Source organism: Geosmithia morbida, assembly GCF_012550715.1.
Source record: "Geosmithia morbida isolate 1262 chromosome Unknown scaffold_7, whole genome shotgun sequence".
Lineage (NCBI taxonomy): Eukaryota > Fungi > Ascomycota > Sordariomycetes > Hypocreales > Bionectriaceae > Geosmithia > Geosmithia morbida.
In genome coordinates this window covers 245,114-269,833 of record NW_023336194.1, presented here as the reverse complement: position 1 = coordinate 269,833, position 24,720 = coordinate 245,114, and the positions used below count along the sequence as shown (strand labels likewise).

At 55.4% G+C, this 24,720-nt stretch overlaps 5 protein-coding genes across 5 annotated transcripts; 2 read left to right on the top strand and 3 right to left on the bottom strand.

Annotated features, from left to right (window-relative positions):
* Window positions 1-227: 227 nt before the first annotated feature.
* On the bottom strand, window positions 228-4,326 carry GMORB2_6933 (ZnF C2H2; the record flags this gene model as incomplete). The annotated part of the gene is made up of 4 exons (XM_035468898.1): window positions 228-2,627; window positions 2,816-3,486; window positions 3,555-3,650; window positions 3,771-4,326. The coding sequence occupies 4 exons, from the start codon at window positions 4,324-4,326 to the stop codon at window positions 228-230; spliced, it is 3,723 nt and encodes a 1,240-aa protein (XP_035321278.1).
* Window positions 4,327-8,254: 3,928 nt separating this feature from the next.
* Window positions 8,255-9,710, bottom strand: GMORB2_6932 (ethanolamine kinase; the record flags this gene model as incomplete). Its single annotated transcript, XM_035468897.1, has 2 exons — window positions 8,255-8,821; window positions 8,946-9,710. The coding sequence occupies 2 exons, from the start codon at window positions 9,708-9,710 to the stop codon at window positions 8,255-8,257; spliced, it is 1,332 nt and encodes a 443-aa protein (XP_035321277.1).
* A 2,427-nt stretch (window positions 9,711-12,137) lies between these two features.
* On the top strand, window positions 12,138-14,655 carry GMORB2_6931 (nitrogen permease regulator 3-like protein; the record flags this gene model as incomplete). The annotated part of the gene is made up of 2 exons (XM_035468896.1): window positions 12,138-13,020; window positions 13,118-14,655. The coding sequence occupies 2 exons, from the start codon at window positions 12,138-12,140 to the stop codon at window positions 14,653-14,655; spliced, it is 2,421 nt and encodes an 806-aa protein (XP_035321276.1).
* Window positions 14,656-15,535: 880 nt separating this feature from the next.
* On the bottom strand, window positions 15,536-17,167 carry GMORB2_6930 (Helix-loop-helix DNA-binding domain; the record flags this gene model as incomplete). The annotated part of the gene is made up of 1 exon (XM_035468895.1): window positions 15,536-17,167. The coding sequence occupies one exon, from the start codon at window positions 17,165-17,167 to the stop codon at window positions 15,536-15,538; it is 1,632 nt and encodes a 543-aa protein (XP_035321275.1).
* A 5,426-nt stretch (window positions 17,168-22,593) lies between these two features.
* GMORB2_6929 (Got1/Sft2-like family) lies at window positions 22,594-23,937 on the top strand (the record flags this gene model as incomplete). The annotated part of the gene is made up of 4 exons (XM_035468894.1): window positions 22,594-22,819; window positions 23,098-23,218; window positions 23,470-23,620; window positions 23,785-23,937. The coding sequence occupies 4 exons, from the start codon at window positions 22,594-22,596 to the stop codon at window positions 23,935-23,937; spliced, it is 651 nt and encodes a 216-aa protein (XP_035321274.1).
* Between the last annotated feature and the right edge of the window lie 783 nt (window positions 23,938-24,720).

The following is a 24,720-nucleotide window of genomic DNA, read 5'->3' as shown; positions in this document are numbered from 1 at the left end:
CCCCCCCCCGTTTTCTACACTGGGAGACGGACCTCATCAGATCTAGCAATTGACCAACGGGACGAGGCGGAGATACCTGGATCTGCTAAACGCGGCATCCTTGGATTCAGTAGCTTGACCAACGACTCGGTTTCTTTTCTTTTCTTTTCTTTTTTTATATATCTTTCACCCACCATCTCATCTCTCTCTTCTTTCAAATCAGGAAGAGGGGAAAAGACAAGAAAGAGTTACGAGACAGACTTTCCGAGTACGCCGAGAACGCAATCGTCCAGGTGCTCGTAAAAGTCTTGAGCCGTCCCGAATCGTCTCCAGCAGATGGTGCATCCGGCGTCGCCACCGCCACCGCCGCCGTCGTTGCCATCCGTACCGTCGCCACCGCCGCCGTCGTGGTGACTGTACGTGCTCCCGGCCCCGCCGGCAGACAGCTTGAGACTGTTGGGCGGTGTCTGCTCTGCGTGGTGCACCTGCGTCAGGTGCCTCTTGAAGGCGTCCGTGCGGTTGAAGCTCGTGCCGTACCCTGCCCCGTCCCGAGGGCAGAACGGGCACGGCATCGTCTTCCTGTAGTGCGCCAGGGCGTGGCGGTTCCTGTCGTATCTGCGGGCGAACCCCTTGCCGTGGTATTCGCAAGTCACGATCGGACACTTCTCGGGCCTCTCCTCCTGGTGCGTGACCATGTGCGATGCCAGGTCCTTGAAGACGCGACCGCAATCCGGATGCGGGCATCGGCCGCCGCCCGTGTCCTCCCTTACCCAGCCCGGACTCGCCAGCTGGCCGCCCCGAGAACCGGGGGAGTGGACATTGCCGTCTGTCACTGATATGTGCTGGTGCCGCGACGAGGTAGCCGTGCCGTGGATAGCCCTGACGCCTTGATGACGTCCTCGCCTCCCTTCGTGGCCGTCGACGTCGCCCATGGACCCGTCATCCTCCGCCGCCCAGCCCGACACTCGGAAGACCTCTTGCATCCAGTCCTTGAGTATGTTCATCGCAGGCCAGTCGCTGCTCGCCTTCGCCTCGGATCCCCGGTGGGGGTGGAAGTGGGCTCGTCGGAGGTGGGCCGCGGCGTTGTAGTAGGCGCCGTATGATTTCCCGGACCGGCAAGCCTTGCACCTGGCCAGCGGGACCGTGGGCTCGATGCCCCCCGCTGGCACCTGACCTCCGGGCTCCTTGCATACCCACTGCCTCACCAGTGCCGCGTGCTTGGCCTCCGTGTGCCGCCTCAGCTCGTGGTCTCCCCTGAAGCCCTCGGGGTGCTCGGTGCACTTAGTGCAGAACACGCGCGGCAGCCGCGCTCGCGGGACCCCTCCCGGGGTTTCCGAGTCTGCTGCCCTCGTCCTGCGGCGTTTGAGGGAGCGCGGTGAGGCCGGGATCGTCTCCACGTTGTGCCGCCTCGCGTGCCGAGGCGTGCACCAGGGCGATACCTGCCCCCCGACCTCATCGTCTGGCGAGCCCGAATGCCTCCCGTAGCTGCAGTGATCCCGTGTGGAACGGTATGTACGGGGTGCTTCTTCTGGGCCGATGCCTGCTGCCGGGCTCTCGGACCCCTGGCCTGCGGTTCTGGCGGCAAGCTGGAGCGCGGCGTGGCTGTTCCCGGAGCTCTGCAGCTGACGCACGAACCCGTGGACGACGGGGTCTTCCGGGGGACCGAACCCGAGCAGCTCGAGGAAGTGGTAGCTCGACTTGAGGCTTCTCGCGGCCCAGGTCTCCCGCCGGACGATCTGGGAGGACACCTCGATGATGGAGAGCTCCTCTGGGAGCAAGGCTCCCGCGAGGCTGTCCATCGGCGACGGCCCGACCGAGCCAAAGGTGTCGACCATTGCCCTGTACGCGCCATGCATGATGCAGGTGCGGGTGGGTATCATCTCCGAGCCTGTCGAGCTTCCAGGGGGGGGGGCCGACGACTTTAGTGTCTGTGGCCACTGCAGCAGCTCCATGTCGATAAGCAGTTCGCGGACGACGCTGAACAGGCACAGGGAGAAGAATGTGCCGAGCCACTGTCTCACGCCGGGTCTCCCATCTCGGCCATGAACCTCTCTGTGCTGGAGAGTCGTTTCCTCGAAGACCTGCAGATAGCGCTCGAGCTGCTCGTATATGGATTCCATCTGCCTCCTGGCGTCGGCGCCATCCAGAGGCGGACGCCCGGCCGCACTGCTGTTGGCGTAGACGGCAGACTCCGACTGCGCGTCGCTGTACAGCAGCATCTCGCGGAGCAGGAACTTGGCATGGAAGAGCACAGGGTACTCCGCCTCCTCCATCTCCCTGGTCCTGGACAGCTTGCCGGTAACCTTGAGAAGCTGGAATATATCGTACGCTGTGCCTCGGTAGTTGTGACTCGTCGCGAATGCGACCAGGAGATCATGGGCAGGCTGCTTTCGACCCTGGCCCTCTCCATGAGCGGCAGTGCGAGGCCATCGCTTCTGCTCGGTACGGCAGGACGACCAAAAAGCATCCGGAAAGTCAATCATCTCTCGTACATACCCGGACATGCTGCTGATGAATGAATGCATCTGGGTCGGACCGTCGCCGCGCACCTGGACGACGGGCGAGGGGGCGGGACTGGTCGTCTGCCCAGTCGCAGACATGTCTTGACGGAACACCATCATGTTAACCCCAGAGCCCTCGTTACACAACTAGGTCAACGTACCTGCTAGGAAGACGTCGACAAAGGATGCGATGGGGCCGCGACGGCATGCCAATACTCTCCAATGCTGCTGCCCATGGAGCAGCTTCGAACAGGCTCCGCACTTCTGGTCACTGTCACACTGGTACGGGGTCAGCCCAAGGAAAGCTTCAGCGATGGCGTACACGAAGCCCTTACCGATAGCCCAAACACCCTGCAGTATAGACAGGCGCTTGTTTTGCGCACAAGTTGAAGCTCCCCTATCGATTGCAGGCGAGAACGTCCAGCTCTAAGGTTACCATCTAGAGGTGGCAGCATAGAGTCACTATCAGCCTTGTATGGCACTTTACGGGTATCTGGAAGGTCACTGGAGAAGTTCAAGCCCCCCGACTCTAGTGTGTCCTTGATCTGGATCTGTAAGCCGAGCGGGGGGGGGCTGTTGCTGGAGGTACTGCGTGCTTGGCATGTAGGCGGGACCTGGTAGGAGCAATCTGGCATGGTCCGCAGATCAGTCGCATGGTTCAGCTGCAGAGGACACGGCGATGGCTTGGCAGGTGAGGCATCCGAGTATCTGTCGGAAGACTGTCTCGAGTGTGCGTGGGCGTGGATATGACGGCCGTCCTCGGTCGGGAACCCGTATATATAGTGTGCGCAGGTTTCGTCGGAGCAGCGATACGAGCGTAGCGAGACGTGTCGATGGGGTGTCTGGGACTCCACGGCCGAGGCCTCAGATACGACGGCAGGATAGTTCGAGCCCGCATTGCCCATCACTGGGTCGCTTCGCTCGATATGCTTCTCGAGCCAGTCGGCAAAGCCTTCCGGTCCATTGCATGAAGACTGCTTCAGGGCCTCTGCTGGATCAATGCTGCCTGCAAAAGCACCGTGGTGTGAGCAACCCAACCCAAATTCAGAGTATGAGAAAAGGGATGAAGCGTACCGTACTGGATACACGAAGCTTCGAGGCGCTCGCACTGAAACTGGAGGGACCGAGCCTCTTCAGCCTCGGAAAGTACAGGGATTCGCGAGTCCAAGCCTTGATTCAGATTAGCGCAACTCGCCATCAAAGAGAGAGAGAGATGGAGGGAGGGAGAGGGATAGAGAAGGCTGCACAGCTCGAGAGTCAGCCCATGGGATCCAGCGAGGGAGTACGTACCGTTCTGGTGGACGATGTTCTGGAGAATGAGATACTTGTGGATGAGCATGCGAAGCTCCTCGGAAGTGTCAAAATCCCTGCGGGAAATGGAAAGGGCGTCGAGGCGTGTCTGAATATCGCCCTGCTGCTGACGCAGTTGACGGACAGCGCCATCAACGTCGGCGACGGCGTCGGCGGAGCCGGCCATCTGGCGGCATACTGCCTCCTGCGAGCCTTTGTGGAATGTGGCATCCGCCATGAGGGTGTCATGGTGGTAGGATGATTCGTGGTGGTCGGTTCCGGACGGCGGCGAGCCCGACGGTATCGGCGACGACGAGGGTGTCTGCCAGGCTGGGACCGTCGAAGATGCCGACGAAGTCGGTGCCGTGTTGGACGCGGCACCTTGTCCCCCTCCGAGGCGGTGGTGTTGTGCAGTGGTGATGTCTAGCACGGCCGAGTCCCTGGAGATATCGTGAGACACCTGTGCTCCTTCCGACACGAACTGGTAGGCAACGTAGTTGGGAGAAGCGCCTGTGCTCTTGCCTACATGGCCTACATAGGATGTGACATTGGACATCTGGACTTGCCTTTCTCTTCCTTGTATAGTATATATCATTATGTCGGACTTTCTCGGCTCCTACTGGTGGTAGGGTTGTTGACGTCTTTCTATCCAACCGTTGGCAGATGACGTCGTCTCCTCTCCCCTCTCTCTCTCTCTCTCTCCCTCTCTTCTTTAGCTATTCCTGCCTTCCCGCTCTCGGCTTTCTCTCTTCTTCTCCCTTCAAATATCGATGACTTTCTCGACGACGATGGCGAGATGGGCTTCTTTGCCGAGAAACTGACTTGCTAGTACGGCCGATCGACAAGGCTGGGGAGGTCTGCTGCGGTCATCCGTCGGAGCATGGCAAGAGAGAGAGCATTGGAGCTGATCGTATCTCAAGCCTGACTAGAAGGGGTCGATGCTATATGAAATCAAGTAGCTGGAGGTTGTCGGGAGGGTACCGACCAGTATCAGATGTGTACGGCGTCGGGTGACGGGTTCAGAATCTGAGCGGTAACATCGCCAGATGACAGCCGGTCCGCAGAGAGACGGGGAGGAAGGAGACCGAGGGGAGGCAAGGCGGGAAGCAAGCCAAGACAGCACTGCCAGCATGCACTGCTAGTATGAAGTAGGAGGGTGCCCAAGGGAACTCGGCAGTGGTGTGTGTGTGTTGGGCACACCTACCCAATATTGTTCTGTAGCGGGTATGTAAGCGAGAACCGGCATGGGGAGGAGGACTGACGCTTGTGCGGAGCAGCTGCACCCAACAAGCTGATGGCGTCCTGGCTTTCCCTAGCGTTCCTTCCGAGCCCTGTTCCGGAGGTCTTATCTGACGATGATGAGTACTACAGTCGTGCTCGTGAACTGTAGCTTCTCCATGAAAGACGGGGAGAGGGTTGAGCGATTGGCACGCTTCCTCCTGAATCGCCGACTTGGCAGATTCGACGGCAACCAACACGGCTTCGCTCCGTACAGCCAGACGTATGAATTACAAACGAGACCGCTCACGCACGCACACGCACACGAGGAAGGTGAGCGTCTGTGCGGTCCTTGGCCAGGATAGTTCCGTTTACGGGACTCACGATCCCAGTCATGCGCCTGGGAGACGATCCACACGCTGTACCTCTCCGAGTCTCCGCGCGTGGTGTGTCTACGACGCTGCGCTGCCCTGCTTATGCCAACCAGTCAACAGGCTCCACAGAGGAGAGTGGTGGTGACTCGCGAGTACCTCTATCGGGGATGAGTTAGCCCCGGGGGGGAGGGGGGAGGCGGAGCAATATCCGTCGGTCAAACCCTCGCGCTGGCGGGCCAGGATGAGGCGTGCCTCTTCCATCAAGACGGGAACTACTGTATGGGTGGTACTCTATAGTAATGCATATCATAGCAAGTACGGTAGCTTTCTCTTCTCTCTTGCCCGTAGATGGGTAGTATATATAATGATAAGCCACGCCTCGTGGCGGTATGAATATACGTGCCAAGTTGATACAGCTGATATAGATACGTAGTCGTTGGCCGCTCAGAGCACAGGACCGTCCCCGTCTGCCACACGCACACACACTCTGCTGCAGCGATGGTAGCATGCGAGCGAGGTTGGAGAACCCCACGCGCATGTTTGCGGGGGGGGTTGAGAGGAAGCTGTTTGGCGATGGATGGTGACAGCTTTTGGAACCGGATCATCTACAGTATGTAGAGTATACGAGAGTACAAAAGAGCGGGCGCCGAGCTCTCGCTCCTCCTCAACGTTGTGAGGGTCAGACTTTCCATCATTTCCTTCTCTGTATTACTCCGTACATGTCGCGAATACCGGCCGTTGTGACGAGGTGATGCTGACATGACCGGGGTGGGCGGGTACCACATAGTATCAGGCTATCAGCAACCCGTCACCCCAAGGGCCAAGGTTACTTTGCGGGTTTTACCAGTTCCAGTTCCTCTCTCTCACTCTCTCTCTCTCTCTCTGTGTGTGTGTGTGTGTGGGGAGGGGCGTAATACTCGAGTATGCATATGCAGTGATACGGCAGAGTGCAGAGGTGAGAAGTGCAGATCCATAACTGACCGCCGTCATCTCTGGACCGTAGAATTCAATGCTCCATTTGCCGGAGCACGGCGCGTCATGAGGCCCGTGCATGTTTGAGCATGAGATCAATACAATCCTTCGTGGGTTCGCTGTTTGGATGATGAATTCTACGGTAATCTCTGTAATCTGTACATCTGTACTGATGACGACGATGTCAACAACGGCAACAATAGAACCTCAGCCCAGGAGAAACGCGCGCGCGCGCGAGAGAGAGAGAGAGAGAGAGAGTGTGTGTGTGTGTGTGTCAGACAGGTTCCGTATATACTAGGATAGCGTCGCTGCTAATGCCAGCCAACCCACAAGTCGATCTTGACGTCTTGACGTATCTGCATTCAGACATGGCGGACAACCATCTCCGCTGCCTCACTTTCGGACGCCCTGGTACCGTGTATATATATGCAGGGCTACTAGCAGTTGGTCTGTCAGTATCGATGTATGCCCCTTTCCAAAGCGCCCTTTCCCAAAGCGTTGCATGCTGGTGTTTGAAAGACGAGCCGTTGAACTTTTCTTCTCCACCATGAACACACGCCTCTGAGTCAGATCTAGATATTCTCTTCTTCCTTTTCAGCACGCAACATTCCGGTGCGGCGTGCGGACTTGCCTATCTCGTACCTTGCGTGGGTGACATTGTCATGTAAGTAAGCACGGGGTCGCAAAACACAACCTTTTGGTCTCTTGCATCTTGTTGCTTATTATATAATATACATACATACATACATATATATATATATATATATAAAAAAAACTCATCTTCTTGGCTTCTTCCAACAACGTACCGACATGCATGTCTTGTATCCGTACATGTCTATCCATAATCTGTACATTCCATCGATTATGGGGTATTTCCTTTTCTCCTTCTCCGCTGCGTTGCGTTGCGTCACCCCTCCATCTTGTCAGATGGCAACTTCACAAGTATTACTGCATCGTACCACCCACCCATCCTCTCTTTCTTCTTTTTACCTGGGCGTCCGACTCTCTACTTGGGCGTTCGGACCTCTTCTTGATCTTTCTGAGTCGGTTTATACTTGTATTATTTCATTCACGATTTATCCCTTTCTGTTGTTATTGTATTCTATCTTGTCAAACCATCCATGTTGAGACCATCCATGTTGAAATTGCCCCATGTTGAAGATCTCTCGTCGTGTGTGAAGAACATCACATATTATATATTCTTGACCGGTTGAGCTCTCTTCTTCTTCCTTTTCATTCCCGCGCATCTTTCTTTTTCTTCTTCTTCTTTTTCTCCAAACAACTTCATCGTTTGGTCAGGGCGGAACGACGCTTCGTCCCTTGCTAGGCAGACAGGTCTCCCTAGAAATGCAAAAAAAAAATCAAAAAATCCATGGTATATGTATGTGTGTGTATGGTCATGTTAAAACAGGATGACAAACGCGCAGAGAAAACATGAGGAAACATGATAGGTTCGAGAAGGGTGAGAGGGGTGAGGGGGAAAAAAAGGAATCAATGGGTTAAAAAATATAAAGATAAAAATAAAGAATACGCCGACGCCACGCCACACACGCGCTGTGGATAGAAAACCCCTCTCCCCACTCCAGCAGGGAGGTGCCTCATGCTTCCCTCCCTGGCCTGGTCACAGCAGGGGAGAAGGTGTGGAAACTTGCCGACTGGGTGCCGTCCTCATCGCTCTTGTCCTCATGTGAACCGGGACTTCTTTTTTTGAGGGTCCCTCATCTGATGGCGGGGGACTCGGCTCGGGTCTGGAATATGTTCCGTCCAGTGCTGAGAGTACTTTCCTGGCACCCGGTCTCGAGAATGTACATGTGTCGAGGAAGGTCAAGGGGGAGAGGGAGAGGGAGAGGGAGAGGAGAGCACGTCCGGAGCTTCACCCTCGTGCCCAGCTGACGCTGCAGACGTCTCGGAAAGAGGACGTCACTCTTCGCGAAACCAGGTCTTCTCGCGCAGGGACATCTCGCGCCCTTCGGCTGCCCTCGTCCCGTCCCTTTCCTCCTTGTAGGACCAGTACTCGCTGAGCCGGCTCTCGGAGTAGTTGGCATAGTCAAAGTCGATTTCTGATATGGTGGCCTGGATGGACGACCAGATGCCCCAGTAAAATCCCGGGACGCCACGGTAGGCATCGACCTCTTCCATGAGCTTACGCTCCTCGGCATCTTCTGATTCCAGACTACCGTCCTGGCCGTCGGATAGCTTGATATACTCGCGTATGTACTCGCGAATAAAGGCACGGCGCTGGGATACGGTGGGGACGGCCGAGTAGTCACAGTCGTAGCCGGCCCACTCGGCAAAGTGGTTGGCCAGGTCAAAGGCTGCGGGCGAGGGGGTGCCGTATTCGTAGTCGATGAAGCTTACTGACGTGACGTCGTCGCTACCGAGATCGCCGCTTCCTTGGCTTCGGTCCTGGCCTCGGTCTCGGCCTCCGTCCTGGGCCCGGTGCATGATGACATTGGCGGACAGGAGATCACAGTGGGCAAATACCAGCTACAACACCATCCTCTTCTTAGCAAAACATCATCTTCTCTACGGTGATTGGGAAGCAAGCAACTGGGAATCGTTCGGGGGGAGGGCCGGGGGGGAGCAGGGGGGAGGGAGGGGTGGTCCGTACACCGTCGAGGCCGAGGCCTGGGCGTTGACTGAGCTTGCCGATAATGTCACCCAGTTCGAGTTGGAGCCGAGACTGCCTTTCACGCTGCTGCTTCGTCTCCGTGGGCAGGGCGAGGATCCACTTCTGCATCGTTGTCCAGAGATTCGGGATGGGCTTGCCGCCGGAGGCGCTGACAATCCTGGCCTCGGACTCGGCCTGGACGGCCCTACTCTGGCCGTTAGTCGGACCGTTGGCCAGGTCATTGCTAAGCCCGTTGGCGAGCGGCGCGGAGGTCATGCGGAGGCACGGGACGCGCGCATGCCACTCTGCGAGTCTGCGGGCTACGGAGGCGAGGACGGAAGGCCGGCGCAGGTCGTGCGGCTGGCAGGGTGTCCCGGGGACGAAGCGGTATAGCATGCCGTTTTCGAAGCGGGCCAGCAGCTCAGGGGCGAGGCCGTACCTCATGAGCAGCTCGTGGTTGGCCGCCTCGCGCTCTCGGTCGATGAGGACGGCGGTGCCGCTGCCGTAGGCTCGCAGGAGGATCGCATCGCGGTCGACGTCTGCCTGGGACAGCCCCGGGGAGCGGTTGACGGCTTTGAGGAGGGTGTTGGTTATGCCGTCCGTGAACCGGATGAACTCAACATTGTCATCCTTCCCCGAAGCCCAGTCAGGCATCAGACTACGGATGATGGACAGGGCAGAGGCATGGCTGTCGTTTCGGCTGTCGTATCTGAGCGGGATGTGGCGAATGCGGCCGAGGTCGTCGTGCGTTGCTGCCGGCGACATGTTTTGTTGGCCCAGACGGAACAAGGATAGATGTTGAACAAGGCGAGAGGAAAATCAAGCAAACCACTCTTCTCTATTGATATCTTGTTTCAAGGGATTGGCATTACCAGCGACAAGACTCGTGCGAATGAGGGGGGGGTTGAGGAGGGATGGAAGAGAAAGGGGGCTTCGTTCAGGGTTTCGACGTGCTAGTAATTTCCTGATGATAGTAATCGTTTGTATCGATAACGGGATAGGATCAGAGAGGCGGAAAAGCACGTGGGCGGTGACCAGGGCAAGGAATAGAGGCGGCCTTTGCTAGTGCCAATTTGACAGGAAGCGGTAAGAGGTCACGATGGACCGAGAATTAGATGGAGCCGGACGAGAAAAAAACGAGAGAGAAGCGAAGGCGCGGGATGACGATCTGTGTTTCCGATTTGGGGACGGTGGTGAGGGGCAAGTTTTCAGAGACAGGGAGGATGAGACGAGGGTGGCGAGGAGAGAGAGGGGAATGGAGGGGGGGCAGAGAGAGAGAGAGGGCCGGAAGGGGGGGGGAGGAGGAGGGGGCAAAGAAGATAGTATGATTTCAAAACGGTAGAGAAGGGAGAGGGAGAGGAGACATAGCAGATGGACGATTTCGTGCGCGGTAATAATGCAGATGTAAAGATGGAAGAAAGGGAGGAGGGTGGTGGGCCAGGCCAGATTGGACGAGTTGAATGGTAAGTATTATTTAGTTGACGGTGGCATCTATCGTGGTGGCGATGTAAGTAGCATGTGCTGGTGTACATTGTTCTACTGCTGTTACTTAAGTGGTGTATCATCGCCGCACCACCTAATACATGTATGGGCGGGTAGTCAGGGCATTCTATGATCTACACGTCCATGCTAGCTGAACATTCCATTCACTGTTTCCAGTAGGTAGTAGCAGCAGTCCATCGGCAGCGACAGTATTCGGCACAGGCAGGGACGATGAGGAAAGAAAAACAGGGACGCGTGGGAGGAGGGGTTGATGTTTGGCCAGATGCTAAAGTGCCGCCAGTCGCCTAGGACTATCAGCAGCAGCATTGATAGACCGCAGTAGACGCCAGTGGCAGTGATAATAGCAACAGCAGGTACATTTTACATTTTTGCAGAGCCTTATTAGCGGTGGCCCATTGCGTGGCCGAGGCCGCATCCACATCACTGCTAGTATTCGTACTCGAATGTGCGACTGCTCGCTAGTCTGGTCAACAGCAGCAGTGACATGGGATCATGCGTGGCAATCGCCCTGCTGTCACCCGACGTCGACCCCTGCTCTATGGTACTGGCCTCATGGCTGATTGTCGAACTGTCCACGAGCAGGAGAGAGGAGGAGAAGGAGGAGGTGACGAGTCACGAACACGAATCAATGCACCTTATCTGATATCGCCATGATGCATACAGATTGCAAACAAAAGCATAGTATACACAAGCCTTTTATCATTTCAGTAAAATATCAAGATGGCATGCATGACAAGTATCCCGTACCGTCGACGGTACGTCGCAATCCACGCATTCAGAGTCTACAGATTACGAGTAATGATGGCTATCTACCCCTAGTTCCTCGAAACCTGCCAACCAACATTTGAGCATTCGTAACAGCCCATACCAAAAAAAAAAAAAAAAAAAAAARARAGAGACCCTGATGGGTACGAGTACCTATTATAGCAGGTAAAAGGTACTAGACTTTAATCGTTCAATCTAGCGGATGCTGCCGGTAACTGAGTGTTTGATCCATAAGTATTACCACTATAACAATATCTGCTAGTGCTCGTCAGGAGCACGGTGGAACTGATAGTAGTACTCCGCAGTACTCCGTACTCGACTCAGCGTCTTGCACTCGTACAGAGACACCGTTGCGATGCATGGTCAATCTCCCTAGGTCAAAACATTCCAAGAGGCGGCCGAGTTCTGCTCTGGCTTCTCTGTGTGCTCTAGTACTCGCAATGCCCCCCCCCCCCCCCCCCCCCCCCCCCCCCCCCCCCCCCCCCCCCCCCCCCCCCCCCCCCCCCCCCCCCTCCTTTCCCTGCGACGAAAGAGCCCCGCATCGATGATGGGTAATCTGTACAGATTATTCGTACCCTGAATTAGTCGCTTACCTATATAAATTTGTGGCCTCAGGCAACAACACATGTGAATGATACAGCCACACATCCCCCAACTCTCACGCTGCTGTGCCATGATGTGGCGCAGATATTCACTCTCACTCACACTTACCCTTCGACACACATCAGGCGTTTCATTATCGCGATGCTCTCATCCGATATCATCGGCCTCAATTGGGCCCGGGCATCTGTAATCAACCCGAATTAACCTGTACACCCGTCCGTCAAATCTCCAAGCGCAGAAGAAAAACTAGACTCGACAAAACAAGAGGAGGGAAAAAAAGAACAAAAAAAAAAAAAAAAAAACAGCAATGCCCCCGTAGCCATGGCCAGGTCAATCGTCAATACAGACAACTTCCTAGGCGTCGCACTCGTCATCAACCGCTCCCGCGACGGCCCAGCCTTTGTGTTCCACTACCCGCCCAACGTGCCCTCTGGCTCATCCGCCGACAAGGCAGCGGCCGACAGCGCAGCCTCGGATGCCGAAGACATCTTCCTCAGTCGTCTCTCCCAGCCATCCTCGTCCCCGTCCTCGTCAGGCCGGCATGGCAGCTCTACGACGACGACGACGACGACGACACGTCAATGGGCCGACGGCGAGAGAGCCTACGTGACACCCAACGGCTCTCTCCTGCCCCCCTGGGAGCGCGTGGCCGGCTTCCCTACCCGCGACCTGGCTGGCATACTCACGCCGGCGCGGTCGTACCACAAGTCTCTCTTCCAGCTGTCGCTTGACCCGGTACACTGCGTATCGTACCCGATTCACGTCCCCGAGAGTGGAAAGTGGTGGAAGAGCAGTAAGAAGAAGAAGGATAAGTCCAGGGGTTCCATGGCTGTCGACGATCCACAGCAGCAGCCGCAGCAGCAGCCGCAGCAGCAGCAGCAGAGCACGTCCAATGAACCTAGCTCTGCGGTCGGCGTAGCTGATGACCACCACGGCGGCAAGGATGACAAGGAAAGGGATGATAAGAAGGATGACGGGGGGGCTGCCGCTGCGGACAAGGATAAGCACAGCTCCATGACAATGTTCAACCTAGTCTTCATCCTTAGACCGGGCCGGTCGGAGGCGAGGGAGCTTGTCGACGCGCTGTACACGCACATTGTCAAGAAGGCTAACAAGGTGTACAAGTACAGTCAGCAGCATAGTGATTTCGTGTGGAGGGAATCCAAGAAGATATTGAATGCCAAGGATAAGGCTCGTGAGGCTCGTGAGTCGCCCTTCTCCTGCGCCCCCCCCCCCCCCCCTTTTTTTTTTTTCCTCCCTCTCTTTCTTTTTTCTGTCAATCCCCCTGACACACAGAGCAGAGAAGAAGATGAGCATCCTGTGGAAAGAGATCCTACAGACTTCATCCCTGGCGGCCTCAATTCAAGACATCTACAACGCCGTCAGTCAGAACAAGATAGCAGCGCTGCACCTGGAGACGACTGCCGGGATTCTCACGCCGTCCTTCCAGATCCCGGCGCCCTTCTTCGTGGCGGACGTGGCGGTGGCACAGCAGCAGCAGCAGCATGAGCACGCGCGCGGCGAGGAGGCGGGGCTGTGGCTGACGACGGCCAACGCCTTCCTGGGACAGGACACGCTGGACGAGCCTGGCTTCCTGGACCGCAACTTCGCCCTGCTCCTGATGGACGACGAGAAGAAGATCGTGTCGGAGCTGCAGGCCGACCCGGATCCGACGACGGTGTCGATGGTGGAGTTTGTGCGGCTCTCCAAGCCGACCACGTCCTTCCTCCAGGTCGCCCAGTCCAACGTCCTCACGCTGGGCCAGGTGCGCAAGTACGCCCAACACTTCATCTACTGGCGCCGCGCCATCGCCATACCCCCCCTCCACGCGCGCGACGTCTACATCGTCTCGCCCAACTGCGACCCCCGCCGCCTCCCCGCCGACAGCCTCGAGTGGCAGCGACTGTTCCCGGTCGCGCCCCCGCTGGCAAACTTCCTCTCTGAGCTGTCCCAGGCGCCCCGCCCCTACAAGCACTTCTGCCCCAGCAAGGTCCACCGCCCCTCCTACCTGCTCATGCTGGCCTGGCTCATGCGCAGGGGCTGGGTCACCCAGCTGTGCACCTTTGCCTACATCGTCGTCTGGCCAGAGATCATCTACGAGGTAGAATACGAGATGGAGACGGAGGAGCTCGCCGCCGCCGCCGCCGCTGAAGAGCAGCAGCAGCAGCAGCAAAACTCCACGTCCCCAGATGACATCTCACCCACCACCACCACCCCGTCGACACCCATGCCCCCCAGAACCCTCGGATCATTGACAAATCTATCAAGCCTGCTCCTATCTTCTTCCTCCACTACCGCCGCCGCCGCCCCCTCCTCGTCAGTCGCATCCCTCGATCCTCCCTTGACATCAACACCTCCTCCTCCGTCGTTGCTGAGAACAATGTCTTCAACCGATGTCCCCGTAATGGCGACAGGAGGCGTAGGCGTAGGAGTCCCCGCCTCAGCAGTGGAGCACGCCGCCGAACGCGCCCGTCTAGAGCGCATAGCCAGCCGCGCCCACAGGCAGGCGACTGAGCGCGCCATAGCCCACGCCAGAAAGGTCACACCCCTCGCCACTGCCCACCCTTCGCTCAATGACGCCGCCCACCTCATAGGCATCGCGCCCCACATCATCCTCGACGCCAAGAAGACCACGGGCAAGGAAGCGCGCTACCTGTCCGCCATATCCAGGAGGTTCCGCGAGGACAAGGTGCGCGACGCCTGGCGCTCCTTCTGCAGGTACTTTGACGGACGGTCTGCTCTTGAGAGGATCGCCCTTCAGGAGGATATGAAGAGAAAGGAGGTCTGGAGCCTTCTGACCGCCATGTCCGAGTATGTTCTTTGTACGAGGCATTGGTGATGTCCCCAGGGGGGGCTGAAGATCAATAGCACATCTTGTTTGGATACGATTATGATATAAAGAAGACACAAATCAGACTCTTGCTTTGAATCTGAACCACACTTGCATGCAAATCACTACGAACTCAATACGCTGGATGTTATGAAGAAGACCAAGACCATATCAATTATAAGCAATAGATGAATGATAAACTCTGCACACCCTCCAAAACCCAGAGAGGCCAGGCCTCCCATAAAAAGTATAAAAAAAAGACAAGCTTAACATAAAGCGCTTCCACCAAAAAATAAGGAGAAGAAAGGAAAGAAGCAGCCAGAAGAACAATATAAGAGAAAAGAAGAAGAAAGGTGGCTCTCTCTCTCTCAAAGAGCCCCGAGGTATCGCAGAGAGATAAGACTAGACGGAAAGAAAAAAAAAGACGTTGAAACGGAGGGTAAAGGAGGGGATAGGGGAGAAAAAAAGAATATAAAAGGGAAGGGGGGGAGCCAGAGTGGTTATAAGAGAACAAACAAAAAAAAAACTCCAAGCGCTACTGTATAGGAAAATTGAAACGGATAAAACATGCAAACAAGAAAACGGGGGTTTCCGCTTGTATATGATGAAATCCGGTAACCATGCAGATGTATTGTCTGGGCATCATTCACCGATGAGCCGTTGAAAAAAACAAAACCCCTGTATTGGGAAACCCCCTTGGGAAACCCCCTTGGGAAACGCCAGAGACAAACAAGGACCCAGATTGCATAAACTTCTCATATTCGTGTAGATTGCAGTGGACGCGGGAAAATGAAATGGCAAGAGAAGAACGACGTCGCCATGATGTGAGGATCCCTGCCCTGCCCTCAGACCAGCATAGACGAGCGACGGCGTGGTGACATGTCAAGACTCAGTGTCCCAGGTCCATGGTGTAGTCATCGTCGTCCCTAAAGTTGAGCTGGCCATGACCGTTCACGTCGTCATCGGGCTCCTGCCAAAACTGGTTGGTGTCGGCGAGGTCATCGATAATGGCCGAATTTCCGTTATCGGGAGGCGTGATGCTCACAGAGTCCAGGCTGGTGGGGGGCACATCCGAGTTGCTGTTGCCGCGGTAGTCTGTGTAGGCGGGGACGCGTAGACCGGAACCATTCGTCCTCGAGTAGGTAAAGCTACCACCGTCATTCTTGGACATGGCTTCGATGAGTTCGGACTGCATACGGCGCTCGTCGTCGGTGAATTCAAATGGGAAGGGCTGGCCAGCCTCAGCGAGGCTGTTCATGAGCTCCTCCTGCTGTTGGAGCTTGATGTGCAGCATCCACATCAGGTCACGGGTCCAGCTGACGGCACCATTGAGGATGTCGCCCTTGTTGGGGCCCTTGTCCTTGTCCTCTACGGGCAGACCAGTCGTGATGTTTCCGGCGGCTCCGGCAGCCCTCCTCGCACCAGGTCCGGCCAGGCCGGAGGTAGCCTGAGACGGGGTTGACATGCCAGTTAGCGTGGGGGACAGCGGAGTGCTGTTCTGGATCAGCTTCCGGATCTTGTCGTCTTCCAGGCGGTGCAGGGGGACAAGCTTGCTGAGGTCCTGTATCCTTTCATTGATGTTGTCACGGCGACGACGCTCAACGAGGTTGTGTGACTCACGCCGACGCTTCCTCTTGGCCTCCTGGGATGAGATGGGGCCGCTGCCGCCGTTTGCGTTGGGCCCGCTGAACTTGGCGGTCATCGAAGTTCCCCCCTTGACCATGACCTCGTCGATGGGCGGCACCATGGCCTGCTGCTGCATGGGGGATGAGAAGCCCGAGTTGTAGGATGCGGGAAAGCTGCCGGTCGGCGTGTTGAGCCACTGTCCGGGGGGCGACTTCTCATGCGAGCCGACCGTCTGGATAGACTGACCACCAAAGTTGGGGGAATCGTTGGATCCGAGAGATAGTCCGTGCATGGCGCTCGTCTTGGGGGTCATGGGCCTCCGGGCCGCATTATTGTTGCTGCTATTCTTGTTGCTGGAGGGCTTGCGCTGCATCTGTTGCGACACTCGGGACATGCGAGTTCTGGCGTTGAAAAAGGACTGATCGTTGCCTTCGGGGTACGACATGGGTGAGTGGAGTGACGTAGCCATGGAGGGGTTCTGCATCTGCTGGCGGTAGTTGGCGTTGAAGCTGGCAGCAAAAGGGCTGGGGACGGGCTCGCCGTCAGGTGTGTTCGAGTAGCCGTTGTGGTCCATCCTGAGTCCTGAACTGTGACGGTGTGCCTGGTATGCGTCTTGTGAGAAGCCCATGTTCAAGCCGGAGTAGTCCTGGTTGGTGCCCAGGCCATGGTGGCCACCGGAGTCGCCGCCGAGTCCATCGAGGAGATCCTCATCAGCGATGAGGGAGGAGCCAGTGGCGAAGGCGCTGGGGCCGCTGCCCGAGTGGTTGTTGTTATTGGCGTTGTTGCCGTAGCCTTCGCTGGCGAAGGTTTGGTTGTAGCTTCCGCCCATATTCAAGGCATTGGGGTCGATGCCCGACCCGGTAGGGGTGACAGTCGTGAAGCCGTGCTGTGCCATGGTGAGGGCGATGCAGACGTCACTGCGGTGTGCGCGTGTGGCGATGCGACAATCTGACTCGACGTAAGAACGAAGTGAGGATCTGTATCTCCTTGGGAGATGCGATGCAATACGGCGCAGACAGTATACAGTCCGAGCTGTTGAGTCGATATGGATGGCTGGACTTCGTCAGCGCGCCCGATGGAGGGGACAAGAGACTGGGGAGAGGCCAAAAGGGAGTCTGGGGACAGAAGGAGGGGTGGTGGGCTGGAGAATAAGGTCCGAGCGATGACGACCCACCAGGTGGCAGCCCTAGGCAGCAAGGGCCAGGAAGACCAAGGGATATTCTGGGCAGGCAATAGTGTTATGTTCCTTTGATTTTCTCACCTTGAGAAATATGAGACGGGTAGGGAAGGAAGCATATATCGTGGGGCACGTGACGGCGTGATGGGGATGAGGAGCGGTGATGCGCAAGATGAATGATGAATGATGGTGACGGCGAGGGGTGGAAGTAAGTTGGTTGTGGTAATAATGGGGAAAAGTAGCAATGGAGAGAGTGCGACGTCGGTCGTGGAGGGGGAGACGCTTGACGCTAAAGGAATGGGCTAGTGGGGAGAGAAAGAGGGGAGGCTAGGAGCCTTGAGTGCGCTGAGTGAGCACTGAATTTGGGCGCTGGAGCCACTGGGCGCAGCACCTAAGGAGAGGGTTCGGGTGTGGCGGGGGGCAAAAGAGAAGGATGGGATTGAATACCTTGGCTTTTGAGATGCTGAGAAGTACTTAGAGAGGCCAACCACTACCGCGGGAGTAGTTCTTTGGGCACGCCTTGTATTATACTCGGCTATATACTCGGCAAGTGCCGCTGTGGTGTACTTGTAGTACGTTATGTAGATGTCGTACCTTGGGCGGTGAGGAGTGATTGTGTGAGGCAGAGGAGGGTAGCTCTCACGCACGCCTGTGGAATGGCGGTTAAAGAGGTCAAGGAGCGGTGGGTCTGGTAAAAGTTATTTATTTAGTCCCCTTTGCACGTAACAAGGTAAGACAGAGCAGAGACTCGGGCTTGACGGAGGGTGAGTTGCGTTGATCAATGATGGGTAGTGGTGGTAGGGAGTAGGATGAGGGGGAGAGGACAGATCGGCGGGCCCCCCCCAGACAAGGAGCATGCGCCGCCGTCAAATAAACCACGTAGCCAGAGTTGGGTGAGGATAGGGGAAATCGAAGCTGGGAAAAGAGACGGGTGCAAGCACTCGTGTTATACGAGTATGGGGGGATGGACCATGGAGGGAGAGATGGAGATGACGGCGATATGTATCTTGGCCCGAACAAGGCCAAGCGCTCACCAGAAAGAAGTGAGGGGAAGATGAACCTACCAGCAGAAACGGCAATACGGCTGGCCGTTATTGTTCTGTCGAGATGTAATAATCGACGCTGTCGGCTGGTCTTGACGCCAAGCGAAATGGTGGCGGTTCTTCAGCTCCGTCCGTGGTAGGAGTGCTTTGGCGGCGCTATTAGAGTGGCTCCGACCAGACAAAAAAGAAGAGTGGTGGGATAGCCGTGATAGTCGAGAGGATAGGTGGCTGCAGGCAAGATGCAGTAGCTCCAATATGGCTGCAGCGGTTGATGGAGACGGTTCTCAACGGGACGCGGTTTCGATGGTTGACGCGGGGCATGGATGGATAGGACAAGGAGTTGGTTTGTGTGTGTGTAGATGTTGAAGAAGAGGAAAGATGCGGCGGCCTGGATGCACCGGATGCGAGCAGGCCAAGTAGTTGTATTACTTGACGATTGCCAACAGGCCAGTACCGTAGTAGGACCGTTTATGGTAGTGATACTCCAAAACAATAATAGTGCTAAAATCGACTTAGTACGAGCTTGTCAGTTTTTAACCTGCCTTGGGCTCTCTCACGAAAGGTGGTGCGCCAGACTTTACGGGAAGGCACAGGCGGCCCGAGAGGAAAGTCGCAATGAGGAAGTGGCTTCGTGAGGCGAAGCACGTGCGTTATGTAACCGCCAACAGGTTTGACCGAAAACTGATCAGAAATAACAAGAGCTGTAAGACTCTTGTAGAACGAAGAGAGATGAAAGAATTTTTTTTATGTCGCAGAGAGTGGAGGGAAGAGGACCTGGTCTCATTAATACTAATGGACGAGGCAAGATAGACACAAAGAGGGTAGGAGTAGTGGTAGTAATTAACAAGTGAATACAGTCGTATATAATGATACGGACTGTAACACGTCTTTCCACTCGTATAAAAAAGCCGGGTCCGGGGGGAGAGAGGTGGGTGCACAGTGATGTGATGCCAAGACTTTCCCGAGTGCAATATATGCGAGTCGTTGCTTTTTGGTTTGTTTGCGCATAAAAGCAGGGCAGGGCAGGCAATAGTTCTTGGTTCTCGTGGGTGTGTTTGAACTTGGGCGGGCAGCAGCTGAGAAACACAAGATACAAGGGATACGGAGGGGGGAAGGGGGGGGGGAACGTCCTGCACCATGGCTTTTATACCTTGGGTCCCTCAGAGAACGACGGAAGGCTATGACCGCCACGACGGGAATCCTCCTCAACCTCATCATATGCCCTCCTTCAAAGCAAAGCCCCATACCCCTATGTACCAAACTTTACGTCTTCTGACTTATTATTTACAAGAGATACATGGGTACTAGTGATGGTGGCGCGGGTGCGCAATCTACAGCTCTGAACAGAGTCGCATTCCCCTTCACACCTCCCATTTTCTATTAAAGATGTATATGTTCATATAATTATCCCTTTATTTCCTTTCTTTTCCTTCTGCAAGCTTGGTTGTGTGTGGGAGGGGCGGTCCTCACTTCTATGGGTGGATGCAGCTCCCCCCCCCACCTCCTTCTTGAGCGAACAAGTCCCAACGTGACATGAGATTTAAGACACTTTCAAGTACGAGTACTTGGTCTTGGCCGCCCATAATCTGTTTTCTGGCTGGGATGATATCCAGTCTCTCTCTCCCTCTCTCTCCTTCTCTCTCCCTCTCTCCCTTGAGGCGTCATGTGTGGGACCCGCCCTCTTCTTAGCTCCCGGTCATGGGTTTGGTGCGGCCGCGCGCACGATGCCATCACGGCATCCATCATCAGCCTTGTTCACGCGGCCACGTCCAGGCTGAGTACTGGACGGGAATGTCTGGTCGATGGTGCTGGTTCTGACGCTGTCCAACAATTGTTGTTGCTTGCTCAGCCTGATCATGACTCGATCCGGTCAAGAATGTCCCTGTTCTTTTTTCGTCTCGACGAGTTCACATGCTCTCGTGGCTGACAGCCTTGTTTATGCTCTGACTCCCACGGTTGTTGGTTGCTGTCCGCTCGTCGCTGTTCTGGTCTGCCTCGTTCATCGTGCTTTGGTCATTGTCACCATCTTTTGTGCTTCTGCTGCTGTTCCTCTCTGTACAGAGCTGCGATGATCCTGACAGTTGTATGCAGCAGTTGTAAGTAGTAATCGTATCTTGCGTCCAGCTTCCTTGCTAGCCTCGCATATTCGAGAGCCGGTACTTTGTACCCCGCCCTCTGGAGGGAACTGGAGGAGGGTGAAGGTGAGGGAAGGGTTGGGGGGGGGGGGGGGGGGGGGGTGAGGTGAGGTGACGCAAATATGTACCAGTACGGAGTATTGAGCAGTGATAACAATAGCAGCACCAGCAACCATCANCCTCGCATATTTTAGAGTCGGATCTTTGTACACAGCCCTGGGGGGACGGCCAGATGCGTGTGGAGGTGAGGGGGGGGGGGGGGGGGGGGGGGGGGGGGGCGACTGGCATATGCGTCAAGGCATATCCTGTCAAAGCAGAACCTACGACCAACCAAGGCCACATCGTTCGTTCTCTCATATGAAAGCAAGGTCGATCCCTCTACGAGTTCATGCATGGCTCCTGTATGCGCGCACAACTGCAGCTCTGATCTGCCCGCTGCAACCCATTTTTCCTGCCTGCCACTCTTTACTATAGTCCCTCTACCCATCCCGCCGATATCCATCGTCTCCACGTCGCCCCTCTTTCTATATTTACTGCCATGAAGCACGATACGGTACGGGCCCTGTACGGGTGCATGTATGCCGTCTTTCTTTCATCCGCAGTACTAGCACCTTGGCACAAGCATGAATTCTGCTAGTACCGATCCCTTACATGTTACGTACATGCAGTAATACAAGGTGAAGATTTTCCCGGGAATCAAGTCGAGTATGGCAGCAACTATGCATCATATCATGGCTGGATTGTTGGTTGTTGGTTCTGACATCGGGCACGGAGAATTAATAATACATAGTAGCAGATAATATGCAGAATACACTGGAGACTCACTGATAGCGGCTCTTGTAGGGCCTCGTGTGCTCTATCCCCCCCGCATATCCTGCCCACCCTACTCCTACAAGTTTGCAGTAATACTGGGTTGCGACTAGATGGAACAGCATTCTTGTGGCAAAACAGCCATACACAACATCTGCACCACAACTCCGCTTCCCTAAACAACATGCATAGTAATACAGAGTTATGACGTACGTCTTCTTCTTCCCTCGCCTTTTGTACTAATACTAGCAGTCTGCGGACCATCTCGCCCACCCTGGGTACGGGTACTAGATCAGAGCAGTACGTACCACCAAATGCGCCCAATCATGTGAGCGGTCCCACCCCCCTCCTTCCTGCTCTGCCCAGTCGCCTGTCCGCGCTCTGATTAGCCGGCTTGATTGACCGCCCACATCCTGTCCTTTCGACTACCTTCCCGCCCTCTTTTCCACCACGATACGACGCCGACAGTCTTTGGGCTCCTCTGCTGCTGCTACTCACATCAACCCCCCCCCCCCCCCCCCCCCCCCCCCCTCTGTTCTTCCCCTTCTCTCTCCTGTGCGGAACACGCGGTCACGACCCGTCCCTTGTCCCCTAGCTCCCCCCTAGCACCTGTCGAGCCTCTCCAGAAGTGGCAAAGTACTGGTAAGTGTGTACACAGGAGGCTTCGTCTGCTTGCTTGCCTGCTTGCTTGCTACCCATCTCGCGACCCCCCTTTCCCAGATTCCAGCTTCCCGACTACCTACCCTCCCCCCCTCCCCTCCCTTCTCAGCCACCACATCTTTACGAATACTATCCGTACTGCCCTGCCCGCCTACCTGCGTAGGCGGGCACTGAGACGTCATCATCCACTCTCCCACACCCCCAGCCTCGACGCGACCTTGTATCATGCCGCGTCTCCAACTGACCATATTCGTGTCCTAGAGTGGAGCAAATTCTGCATTTAGGACTGTATCGAGCTTTACGGGTTTAGACCTTTTCTTTTCCTTGGCCTGCCGTGCTTTACTTGCTCGCTCGAGCCCACCACACCGTGCCATCGACCGAAAACTCCTTTGGCACGAAGAACACGACCGATCACCTCTGCTCGACGCTCTGTGTGCGCTGGCGCGCCGACGCCCCTCTTGCCCATCGAATACCACCCGCTACTCAGATTTACACGATGAACTCATCCGCATCACTACGAGACTCATTCAACTCGCTGGGTTGGAGCCGTCGCAATGACGAGCCCATCAGCACCGCGCCCCAACAAGGGGGATTCATGTCTACGATTGGGAACCTGAACCCCTTTCGCGACTCCGGATATGTCAGCCTTCCCACGAACGAAGGTCCCGGTGCCCCCCTTCCTGCTCCTAGTCGACGAGAAGAGGAAGAAGGCTGGTTTGCTCGTGAGTCGCTCTCTTTTCTTTCCTGCTTTCCCGACTCTCTCCCCTCTTCGCGGAGTCGCACAAGGACCAGATTATCTTCTCTGTTCAGCATGGCATTTCGCCTTGCCCATGGATGGCCCCCCTGCGCCGGGAATGTGCATTGCATCTCGGTCTCGATGACATAGCGTTGCATATCTGTTGGGGGGATAATGCAAGGCCCTCCCGTTGAGAAGAGGCGGAGAAGAGAAGAAACAAGCCAACAAAAGTTGCACATTGGCTGAGATGTTGACAAACAACAGTAAGCCGATGGGACCGGTTGATGATCTTTGGCGCCTGCAACCTTGCCGCCGCTGCCTGCTTCGTCATATGTTTCACCTTGTTCCCGGTTCTCTCCCTGAGACCCAGAAAATTCGTGATACTGTAAGTTGAAGAAAATCGATCTTTCGCCTAGCGTCCTGGTTGCTTTCCCATGTTGCGTGTCACATGTGATGGCGCCCGCATGACACCCATGTCGACAAGTGCCGTGACCCTCCCCCACTTTACCACACGCCATATCCAAGCTCAACGGCGCACATACACAGACGCACACATACACGCATACTCTTCTTCTCCCGATGGGACCGTCGTATACGGCATTTATTACAAGATTTTTCTAACACGATTCCATGCAGGTGGACCGTCGGTTCAGCCATGTTCTTGGCTTCGTTCGCTGCCGTTATGGGGCCCATGAACTACGCCTATCACCTCTTCTCGGTGCCCAGGCTGCCCTTTACCACGGCGTACTTTGGGTCTATCGCCATGACGCTGGTGTTTGCTGTCAAGGTATGAAAACGCTACTCATGGGGGAAAGACTGTTTATTCCCCCTACACATCACTCCTACGCCCCTGCGGTGACCTGTTTCTTCCTTCGTTCCCCTGCATCGGCAAATGATATGATGCATGTATTCTCCCAAGGAACGGTAGCTGACTACTGTCGAAACAAACAGCTTCACAGCACCATCCTCACCTTGCTATCTGCCCTGGTCCAGATTGCCTGCCTGTCTTGGTACCTCGTCAGCTACTTTCCCATGGGTACAGCTGGTCTCCGTCTCGCAACGTCGTTCGGTGCCAGACAGGCGACATCTTGGATGAGCGGCTAAAGGGTGTAGAGGTCTGGCTGCTTCTCCTTCTCTCTTTCATGGTGTTCCATCTGTGTCTGTCATATGGCTCTACGAAATCCCCCAGAATCTGCAACGTTGATTCACGAATCCAATATGATGTGGGTTATGAATCTGAGGTTACCCAAAAAAAGGAAAAATAAACACGGCCCTCCCGAAAGGCCATGTATAGTATGAGTAAGTATATCATGTAGTAATACGTAATACCAGGTTTCTTCAATTGAATATTTCCGAACACAATCTTGTCGGGCTTCTTTCTCATGTCAGGACGAACGAGCAACAGCGTGATCCCGGACTGCAGGAAACCAGTCGGATCATATCATATATCCCTCTGCCCCCCCCCCTCCCCCCCACCTTCTTTCTCCTCCTCTGCCCCTCATTTTAAGCCAGATCTCTTGCCATGGATGTATCGTTCGAAAAAAAGAATGTTGATGGAAATAGAGATGGAGGAAGAACGAAGAAAAAAAAAAGGAAGCGTATTACAAAACCACAAGCTTGAATTTCCTTGTGGAGTGGAATTTCTTGTAACACGTTCTTGCGTTGTATGTTAGTATTCCAATGTCTTTTCTTTTACTTCAACTTTTGGTTATCAATACTGGAGAGGTAGTAGTAGAGCACATGATTGTTTGTGTGTATGTGTGTGTGTGCTGTATTCTATACTACAGTTGGTAATCTGTTATCGTTGTTGTTGCCTGGTTTTTTTAAAAAAAAAAACAGAAAAAAAAAAGCGTAAGCTGCAGCCTCGGTCCTGCCCACCCCCCCCCC